Below are 11,237 nucleotides of genomic sequence, written 5' to 3'. Positions count from 1 at the left end.
AAGAAAGAAAGAAAGGAATTACCTTGTTCCTGATTATTGATTATATGGTAGTAGAACAATGTCAGAATCCAAATATTCTCACTCACAGTCTTGTGAGAAAAAAAAGAAAGAAATCATTGTTTGTCTTGGCTGCAACAATCAGCTATAGAAGCAACCCATTTTCTACAGAAGGCAGAAATTTGCAGAGATCCTACTGGGCTGTGAATTCATAAGAAAGTGGATAATGGATTGGTTGATTCTTTTCATTATGCAATTCATTTCAACTCTTCATCCTAATATGCAATTCAAATCTTCATTCTACTCTATTCTAGTGCAATTGAGAAAACAGGGATCTCTAGACAGCATTTGAGCAAAATGCAGGACTGTCCTGAGAGGATCCTTAGAAGTACTCGTCTCTCCACTGATGTTGATAGAGTAAAACTAAATTATTGATGGATCCGAGGCTACCCTCTGCTAGCAGAAAGAAAAGAAAGCTCCTTTCACACAGTTGCAGAATAAAAGAGAATGATCTGCTCTGGAATAAAGACCTGGCAAGAAACAGTCTTGGTTTGTAAATTATTTTAGGTCCTGGATGGAACCAGGAGAATCCAGAACTAACACTAAGAAAGCTTAACTTAGTTTTGTGGGAGTTTCCTAAGTAACCTATTTCTGCTTTCTGGTGGCATTGCTCCAGAATACAGGGAATACTTTGAAGGAGATTATGTTTCTGTCTATCAAAATAATCCCTAGTTATCTTTGCATTCACAAAGTAGACAAATTTTGTTTAAAGGAACTAATAGAGGTATTATAGATGAATTCTGTAAACTGGAGTTAAATTCTATTTGTTTAATACTACTTTTGAAATTCTTGTTGAGGCAAGCAAAGTGTATGATTATTAAACAACATAAGTGCTTGTTGTAGACATTTTCAAACAAACTTTCATGTTTGGAGGTTATAGCTCTCAATGTCTTGATCCATTTCTACCTGATGCCTCAGAATTCATAGTTTCATCTCACATTTGTTTCTTATTCTACTGTTTTAAAAAAGTCTCAATTAACTTATTGTGTCTTGGTACCTTCTTTGGAGAAAAAGAAATAAGATCTAGTTAAATTAAATTATAGACTACTCTGAACACAAAGCATACATACCCTACGGAGTAAATGGCTTCATTATCTCTAGCATTCACATTTTCTAAGTTATTGAACATCATAAAATTAAATATTAAAGATCTTTACTAGACCACCAAGACATGTTTAATAAAATCTGACATAAGCTCATTATATCAAATTGAAATCATTTCATAGTTTAAAGAGCGTATATTATTGTTGACTAAGATATTGGGAAGAATCCTAACCATTTGTTTGGTTGTATTAAAAAGAATTCTATGTAAAGTCTATTTGGCTTCCTAGGCATTGAATTGATTGCCTTCTCTCTTTTCTTTTTGGGCCTTTTTTTTTTTTTTTTTTTTTTTTTACTAAAAAACAAACAAACAACAAAACAGTTCTTTGAAGTTCCATTTAGAGTTTCATTCTCAAGCAAAGATAAAGGTATTTTCCAATGTTTCTCCTCTGAGATTTTACTCCTTCCCCTTTGATAATTACTACCTCAACAGAAGCCTGATCAGAAACGAATGCCTTTCAGGCCGGGCTCAGTGGCTCACGCCTGTAATCCTAGTGCTCTGGGAGGCTGAGGTGGGTGGATCACTTAAGGTCAGGAGTTTGAGACCAGCCTGGCCATCATGGTAAAACCCCATGTCTACTAAAAGTATGAAAATTAGCTAGGCATGGTGGAATGCACCTGTAATCCCAGCTACTTGGGAGGCTGAGGCAGGAGAATGAGGGAGGAGGAAGTTGCAGTGAGCTGAGATTACACCACTGCATTCCAGCCTGGGAGACACAGCAAGACTGTCTTCCAAAAAAAAAAAAAAGGCTTTCACAGACCATAAAATAAGACAATAATTTGGTAGTTTTTTTCCTGATGTTTCAAAATTCTGTAATGAACTGTCAAAACCTCAGATAGCCTATCTTATTATTAATGATCTGTATTGCAGGTGGATTAAAGAACCTCATTTAGTCAGAACTTAGCAAATTCCATGATTGCCAGGATGTTTAACAGTTGGTCAGTCCACATGAATGAATGACTTTTGCTAGAGTAGAAGTTGGCAGTTTTTCCATCAGTGAAATGTTTTATTTGTTTAAATGAAATGGTCACAGGTAAAAAGAGAATAAAATAAACCAGCGTGGTGTCTATGAAAAGTAGTTAGTGAGCTTTCCCTATAACAACGAAAGCTCAAGATGTAGTTTAACATCCCAAATTGGTGATATAATAAAATGACATTCACACTTTCAGAATTTATGAAGTAATCATACATATAACAGCCCATCCAACTCACAAGAGTAATATCCAAGATTCAAGTTGTTGAAAATTGTTATTTTATCAAAGTATATCACAAAGATACAAAAAAATGAGCTTTGAAGATGTGTATGATTAGATCTTTTGGTTAGGTATATACATCTGGAAACTTGAAATAAATAAATCTATAATAATTCCTTAAATGTAAATACCACAATATTGGTTTAGAAAAACACATATTACTCTTAGCACCTTATTTAAAATCACATCAACTCAATGTTATCTTTATGGAGACTGACAAAGTCAGGTTACAAAGGAGGTTGCATTTATTTTCAAGGTATCATCTCAATTACTTTTTCCTTACACATTCATAACAAATTCAGATGTACAAGTGGCCAATCCATTCTACAATGCCACTAGATTGTAGACTCTTCCAACTCATGACTGGAAAAAAATCTTGACTGTAATGTAGTTCAACAAGTCATCAAATTATAAAATCCCCTGTACTCCATTAATTCCAGGGCCATCAACTTGCTTTTGAAGACTGCCAGTAACAGAATCTCCTATCTCCTTAGTGATCCGTTTTCTATTCGAACATCATTGATAGTCGAAAACTTTGCTGTTTTCTGTTCATGAAACAATGATTTTGTTTGCACATTTCAGTCATAATAAATAAGACAAATCAGTCTTCTAAATGATAATCCCCCTTTTCTTGAAATATTTCAATAAACAGTTACTATGTGATGGAAGCCTTATTGTCTGGGTTAAAATGCTAAAATATTTAAATTTTTATTTATTTGAACCTCATTAACATTTGTTCTCCCATTCACCAGTCATCTATTTTTTAGAGATATGTCCTGTAAGCAGACACTACCAAGCATGTTTTAAAATTCATTTTCACTCTTTATTTATTTATTATTAGTAGTATTTTTTGAGACAGAGTCTCACTCTGTCACCCAGACTGGAGTGCAGTGGTGCAATCTTGACTCACTGCAACCTCTACCTCCAAGGTTCAAGGGATTCTCCTGCCTCAGCCCCCTGAGTAGCTGGGATTATAGGCCCATGCCACCCCACCCGGCTAATTTTTGTATTTTTAGTACAGACGGGGTTTCACCATGTTGGTCAGGCTGGTCTTGAACTCCTGACTTTGTGAGCCCCACATCTTGGCCTCCTAAAGTGTTGGGATTACAGGTGTGAGCCACTGCACCCAGTCATTTTCACTCTTAAATACTATCAGACACACAGTATGCAAAAGACATCGTAGTAGGCACACAGCATCGAGTGCTTAGTTATTTCTTAACAACCGAATAATTATAATAATGGTGATGTCAACAAATACTTGTTCACTATGCTGCTTTATAGTTTGAAAAAAAGTTATAAAATTATTTTCTTACAATTTGAGTCAGATAGATAAGGAAAGTCTTGTTTTAAAAAATAATACAAGTAGAGCTTATTTGGGCCAAGCTTTAGGATTACATCCCAGGAACATAGATTTAAGTTGCCCTGGATACACACTCTATGAGCAGCAGTTACAAGTGGATTTTTACTCTAGACTGGGCAACAGAGGGACATCCCATCTCTAATAAGGGAAGTCTTTTAAGTCTTAATTTTAGTTGGAAGATAATGGTGATTGTAACTGGCCCAAGTAAATGACAGATAGTTACAGGAATGTTATTCAAGTCTTTTAACGCCAAAGATCAGGTGTTCCCTGCTGCAGTTACCAACGATTCTTATCTTTTTACAAATAATTTTTGATTCCTAAGTAGTAAAGGTGAAAGATCTCTTGTATGAGTAGCTGGGACTACAGGTGTACACCACACATCTGCCAGCATCTGTTATTTCTTGTCCTTTTTTTTTTTTTTTTTGAAAGAGAGAGAGAGACTCATTCTGTCTCCCAGGCTAGGGTGCAGTGACACAATTATATCTCACTGCAGCCTCAAACCCCTGGACTTAAGCAATTCTCCTATCAGAGCTTCTCGAGTAGCTGGGACTACAGGTGTACACCACACATCTGGCTAATTTTTTTTCTTTTTGGTAGAGACAGAGTCGTGCTATGTCACCTAGGCTGGTCTCAAACTCCTGGCCTCAAGGGGTCCTCCCGTCTCAGCCTCCTGAAGAGGTGGGATTACAGGTGTGAGCCACCATGTTAGCTAAAACCAAGATCTTGATAACACTGACCTAAATTAAGATTATTTTTCTTAGAAAATTAGAAAAAGAAAGAAAATTACAAATGTCACATAATAGGAAAAAACCTAAGAAACGAAATGTACTCAATCCAAGACACAAATAGTTTGCCAAGAAGAGAAAGGTAAAGAAAAACTAGGACATGCATTATTTTCCCCCCACAAAATTAAGACTTCAGAACATTCTTTTGATATAAAAGAAAAACATTATAATTATATGATTCCCTGCAAAGGACTAAGAAAATTAAGCACTAATCAAAGATAATCTTTAATTTTCATGCCAACCAATAAAAACAATTCCCTCACCTGAACAAGGCAGTCATCCACTTTACAAAATCACGAATCTTCCTGTACCAAAAGAGGTTCATTTCTCTTGCAGCCATCCTGGCTGATGAGTGTGTCTAAATAGTTGGGCGGCGGGAAGATCAGATTACTCTTCCGCTTCCGCCTGGAAAGAAACTCACCTGAAGTTGCCTGGGGTCTCCTTTCATTTCAAGTAAATCCTGAGTTGTGAGAAGAGACTCGCTTTTCTCACAGCTCTCCTGGCTGATGAGCGTGTCCGCATAGTTGGGCTGGGGGAAGATCAGATGACTCTTCCGCGAGTCTGCAGTGAGTGAGACCTCGTGGGAATATGTCTGCAGGAAAGCCCGAACCCCGTCCACGCCCACAAAGTGCGAGCCGGGCATGCTCGCCAAGCCACCTCCCAAAGCCTGCAGCCGGCGTGACTTGTGCCAGCGCCGCAGCCTGAGCGCCAGCAGCACGATGACGAAAGCCAAGAAGACGCAGGAGACCACGGCCACCGCCACCACCAGGTACAGCGTGAGGTCAGAGTTGTGAGAACCGTCGGAGGGCTCAAGGCTGCCCAGGTCGGCCAGGATTTCGGGGATGCTGTCGGCCACGGCCACGGTGAGCGTGACAGTGGCGGAGAGAGGGGGCTGGCCGTGGTCCTGGACGGCCACCACAAGGCTCTGCTTGAGCGCGTCTCTGTCCAGTAGGGCTCGCGCCGTGCGCACCTCGCCCGTGTGTAGACCCACCGCGAAGAGTCCCGGTTCGCTGGCCTTGAGCAGGTGGTAGGACAGCCAGGCGTTCTGACCCGAGTCTCTGTCCACCGCCACCACCTTGGTCACCAGGTAGCCAGGCTCTGCGGAGCGGGGCGCCAGCTCCACGCCGGTGGAACCGTCTGTGGGGAGGGCGGGATACAGGATCTCGGGCGCATTGTCATTCTGGTCCAGCACAAACAGGCTCAGTGACACGTTGCTGCTAAGAGGCGGGTCCCCGCTGTCGCTGGCTGTCACCCACAGCTGTAGGTCTCTCAGCTGCTCATAGTCGAAGGAGCGCAAGGTGTACAGAATCCCAGTGTCGGAGTTGATGGACACGTAGGAGGACAGGGGCGCCCCCTGGAGGGTGTCTTCTGCCAGTGAGTAGGAGACTCGGGCGTTCTGGTCTATGTCAGGGTCCTGTGCATTCACAGAGAAGATGGAGGCGCCCCTGGGGTTGTTTTCAAGGACATAAACTGAGTAGGATGAGTGGGGGAAGGTGGGCGGGTTGTCGTTGGTGTCTGCCACATTTAGGGAGATGATTGTTTCTGTTGACAGAGGCGGTGTTCCTTTGTCCGTGGCTGTCACAGTGATGTTGTATAAGGATACCTCTTCCCGGTCTAGAGCTGCATTTGTCACTAATCGATAATAATTGCTAACTGATTTTTCCAATTCAAATGGGAGACTTCTCGGGATGGAACAGGTTACCAGGCCATTCAGGCCAGAGTCTCGATCGAACACTTGAAAAAGAGCGATGACTGTTCCTGGAGGTGCACTTTCAGCAATTGTTCTGCTTCCAGATGTAACAACCACTTCTGGTACATTATCATTGACATCCAAGACAGTTATTAAGACTTTCGCTCTGTCTCGAAGACCTGGCCCATCCCGGGCTTCAACACCCAGCTCGTAAAATCTCGAGTCCTCATAGTCTAGATTTGAGGAAGTTGAAATTTCTCCAGTCAAAACATTCAAACAGAAAATTTGTGAGACCTTTTCTGTAATCTTCACAAAGTAATAAGCTACTTCCCCGTGGACTCCTTCATCCTGGTCGGTGGCATTTACTGCCAACACTGGTGTGCCTACTGGCAGGTTTTCAGGAACACTCACACGGTAGACAGGCTGAGTAAACATTGGAGCGTTGTCATTCGCATCTACAACTGTTACCAGAATTCGGGCAACGCTTGAGCGGACAGGGTCACCGCCATCCATGGCAGTAAGGACCAGGTGGTAAACGGCTTCTCCTTCCCGGTCCAGGGTGCCCTCCAGCACCAGCTCCGGGTACTTGGGCCCATGGCCTTCGCTTTGCACGTCCACTGAGAAGTGACTATTACCACTGAGCTTAAAGCCCTGAAGGGAGTTTATTCCCACATCAGGGTCATAGACCTCCGTTAGCGGAAAACGAGAGGATGGAGCTGCGTTTTCGAGAATTTTCACTTCCAATTCTTCTTTTAAGAATTGGGGTGTATTGTCATTAATGTCCACTATTTCCACTTCCACGGGATAAAGATTCAGTTTATCCTCGACAAGGATGTTAAAACTCACCAGACACCGCGGGCTCTGAGCACAGAGCTCCTCTCGGTCTATCCTACCCGCGGTGACCAAGCTGCCGCTTCGCGGGTTCAGAGAGAAAAGCTGCGTCCTACCTCTGAAGACGATGCGGACTCCGTGCTCCGCCAGCTCCCGGGGCTCCAGTCCCAGGTCCTTTGCGATGTTGCCTACGAAAGAGCCTTTCTCCAGCTCCTCAGGAATAGAGTAGCGGATCTGCGCTGCCGCGGCCCCCCACAGCGTTCCCAGGAGCGTGAGGAGCAGGACCTGCTCGCTGCGCAGCGGACGCCTCTGCAGAGGCGCCATTACTGGCTTATTAGAGACTTCTCTGGGATTAAGAAGAGGAAAAACAGGTCTGCATCACTTTTGCTCTTCTCAGAAATAGAGGTTAAGTTCCTTCAACAAGCAGAGACCGGATGCGAAGCGTTTCAGGTCAGAATTTCCGCACAACTTTCCTGCTTTCCTGTCTGATTTGCTTTGTGGTTGGAGGGTGTAACTCGAGTTTCCGTTGATTTTCTTGCCCGGGTTAGTGAACAGCGACGCTTAGAGTCCTAACTTAATACTGCATGGTTTTGTGAAACTATCATACAGAGGCTTTTATTTCTGCTAAATCTGCATAGATGACACTCATAATATTTCCCTTCCCAAGACAATGAAGCATTTAGAAGAGTGCAAGAGATTATTTTGAATAATTTTAAATGTTCTCTGATGTTTACCATTCATTTTTATGGAAATATCTCTTAGGATCTTGGGGAACAGAAAAAATATTACGATCTTCTGTAAATTTTGAATTATCATCATATTTCACCATCATTTACACTAGTCCCATTTTCAATAAGGGTACCAACAATTACAAACACATTTTTTTTGAGACAAACTCTCTCTGTGTCTCCCAGGCTAGAGTGCAGGGGCACAATTATAGATCATTGCAGCCGCAATCTTCTGGGGTCAAGGGATCCTCCCACCTCAGCTTCCCGAGTAGCTGGGACTACAGGCATATGCTACACAAACACATTTTGAGCCAATTCACTATAGTGCCCAATACAAGAGTTGCCATTTTAGATGTCATTATTTCTTTTGATTAGCATAGAAATTAAAAACTGCCCTGACACAGGCAACATCTGTGTATACTTTAAAAAACATGCAAAGGGAAGTAAAAATATTATATATATGTTACATTAACAATGTCTTAAGACATGCATTATGTTTAATATATTTTAGGATTGACTGCATTAAAACTAAGTAAACCACTTAATTGTGCAAATTTGTGTCTAATTCTGGATAGATACATCTGAAAATGACAGTGTGAGACAATACTGTATTAAAAATGTTTCAGATTATAGTGTATTAGGATTAACAAAAATTTCAAGACTATCAAAAGGAGGCTTTCTATGAAAGAACAACTGCCACACAGATATTCTACAGGAAATTCTACAAAGAATTTCCTAGGCACCCTACTCCATACCCAGAAAATCAATAAAATAATGTAATCAGGAAATATTTAATCTGTAAATATTTTATCTCTAAATCAATGAATTGAAACCCAATTATATTTATGGAAGGAAAGGTTTGAAGAAACTCACCTGTTGCAAATTGCCTGAATTAGAAGGCATTTTTGGATTGTCATTACTTTCAAACCAAGATGCTTCATCACATAGCAGATCTTGTGGTGCAGCATCTTCAGCCTTTATATTGAGAAATTTAAACTCGGTGTTTGAGGAATGTGAGGCAGCACACAGATTGTAGGAATAAAGCAAAGTCCTTTCGCTATAGTTGGGGAGAGCTCCAGGTACAGTCTTGGAGTAGAGACCAGGCTGAAAGTAGCCCTCAGTGGCGGGTCTAGAAGAGCGTCGCGGCGCAGGGCGATGGCCAGAATCACCGCGAGGAGGAAGAGCACCGAGATCAAGGCCAACGCCACTACTAGGTGAAACTGTAGCACTGCCTGAAGGTCAGAGGGAGTGGGACGGTCGCTAAGGTCAGGTTGTATCTCTTGCAAGCTATCTACGAAGATTAGGTGCAGCGTGACGGTGGCTGAAAGAGGCGGCTGTCCTCCATCACGAACAGTGACCAGCAGGCGCTGGCGGGCGGCCTCCCTGTCGCCCAAGGTAAGCGCCGTGCGCACTTCACCGGTGCTCAGCCCCAGGCTGAGCCCGGGCTCGCTAGGCTGCTGAATGTGGTAGGACAGCCAGGCGTTGGGTCCCGAGTCTGCGTCCACCGCCACCACCTTAGTCACCAGGTAGCCAGGCTCTGCAGCGCGCAGCACCATATCGAAGAGCGCAGAGCCGTCGGGCCCCAGAGCTGGGTACAGCACCCGCGGTGCATTGTCGTTGCGGTCGCCCACCAACACGCGCAGGCTCACGTTGGTGCTGAGCGCAGGCGAGCCCTGGTCGCGGGCCTGCAGCGTGAGCTCGAAGGCGCGCAGCTGCTCGGGTTGAAGGCTCGCTGCGCGAACACCACCCCGCTCTGCGTGCTCACGGACACGTAGGACGACAGCTCCCGCTGCTCCAGGTCACTGGCCACGATGTAGTAGTAGACAAGGCCGTTAGGTCCCAAGTCGGGATCCGAGGCGCTAACATGCGCAATGGAGGCTCCAGGCGGGTTGTTCTCAGCTACATGCACCGTGTAGAGGCCTGGTGGAAAACTGGAACATTGTCGTTGACATCAAGGATGTGCAGAGTGACGGTCTTGCTGGAGGAGAGCGGTGGATTGCCTTTGTCGGTAGCTGTGATCGTCACATTGTATTCTGGGATCTGCTCCTGGTCCAGGGCTCCATCTGTCACCAACCTGTATGTGTTTTTGGTATCTTGAACGATTTTAAAGGGGAACTTTCCTTTTAGTTGGCATAGGATTTCTCCATTAAATCCAGAATCTAGATCATGTGTTTTGATCAGGGCAATAGCAGTCCCCAGCTCAGCATCTTCTTGTATATGTTGGGATTCAGAAGTCAGGGTTATCTCCGGGGCATTGTCATTTTCATCTGAAATATCTATCTGTACTTTACAATATGTAGTGTGATGTCTACCATCCTTTGCTTCCACCCCAATTGTGTAGCTATCACTCTTTTCAAAGTCCAGTTCTCCAACAGTGGTGAGTTCCCCCGTTTTACTGTCCAGCTTGAACAATTGTCTCACTGCCTTACCAAAATTGATGTAGGCATAGATGATTTCGGCATTAACGCCCTCATCCAAGTCAGTGGCCATCACTTTTAATACCAAGGAGCCAGTGGGCAGGTTCTCTGCAACACTGACCCTGTACATGTCCTGAGTAAATACTGGGGGGTTATCATTTGCGTCTGCAACGATTACCCTGATCTGGGTGGTACAGCTTCCGGAGGGCTCGCTCGCCCCCATCCACAGCTGTGAGGACCAGGTGGTGATGCGGCTGCTTTTCCCTGTCCAGGGGTGCTTTCAGTACTAGTTCTAGGTACCTACTGTCATCCAGGTTCTCCTTCTGAATCAAAGAGAAGTGCAGATCAGGGCTGAGGTAGTACTGCTGCAGCGAACTGACACCTACATCAGGATCCTGAGCAGATTCCATGGCAAAGGTGGCTCCAGTGATCGCCAGTTCGCTGATTTCCAGCTCAGTGATATTTTCGCTAAAGGTCGGTGGGTTATCGTTAATATCCTGGATCAGCACGGTTACATGAAAAACGTTTAAAGGCTTTTCAGCAACCATTTCAAATTCCAGAACACACGTTGACTTCTTGCCACAAATCTTCTCTCGGTCTATATGGTCGCTCACAAATAAGTCCCCATTTTCGGGGCTCACAGTAAAGAATTTCTTCTCTGCAATAACCCGCAGGTTCCGAGTAGGTAAATCCCCTACGCCAAAGCCCAGGTCCTTGGCGAGGTTCCCTACCAGGGAGCCTTTGTCCAGCTCCTGGGGAATAGCGTAGCGGATCGGTTGGGAGAGCGCCTGGCTTAACAAAGAGAGCAGGAAGAGAAACAGCAATCGCCTCTGCCCTGCTGGGCCCCTCCATCCGGAGCTGTTTCCCATCCCCCTCTCTGCGCCTTTCCCTTTCTAAATCCGAGGAGAGGAGATCTTTAAATAATCTCAAGACTTCTCTGAGCAGAACCAACTATTTGCTTTGTCTTGGTGCTTGGGTTCTCTGATGGGTGTCTCCGCTGCAGGAAGCCGGATA

General features: G+C 43.9%; 1 protein-coding gene across 1 annotated transcript in view; it reads right to left on the bottom strand.

Annotated features, from left to right (window-relative positions):
* Nucleotides 1-11,237, bottom strand: part of LOC105510150 (protocadherin gamma-A6-like) — a 161,373-nt gene extending 150,136 nt beyond the window's left edge. The window contains 6 exon segments of the mRNA XM_011939781.1: nt 4,979-7,451; nt 8,654-8,951; nt 8,954-9,526; nt 9,529-9,723; nt 9,726-10,437; nt 10,439-11,237. Coding sequence (XP_011795171.1) covers nt 4,979-7,451; nt 8,654-8,951; nt 8,954-9,526; nt 9,529-9,723; nt 9,726-10,437; nt 10,439-11,092 — 4,905 coding nt within the window. The 5' untranslated portion in view covers nt 11,093-11,237.

The sequence above is a fragment of the Colobus angolensis genome, unplaced genomic scaffold (genome assembly GCF_000951035.1).
Source record: "Colobus angolensis palliatus isolate OR3802 unplaced genomic scaffold, Cang.pa_1.0 Scaffold183, whole genome shotgun sequence".
Classification (NCBI taxonomy): Eukaryota; Metazoa; Chordata; class Mammalia; order Primates; family Cercopithecidae; genus Colobus; species Colobus angolensis.
This window is presented reverse-complemented; position numbering and strand designations above follow the sequence as displayed.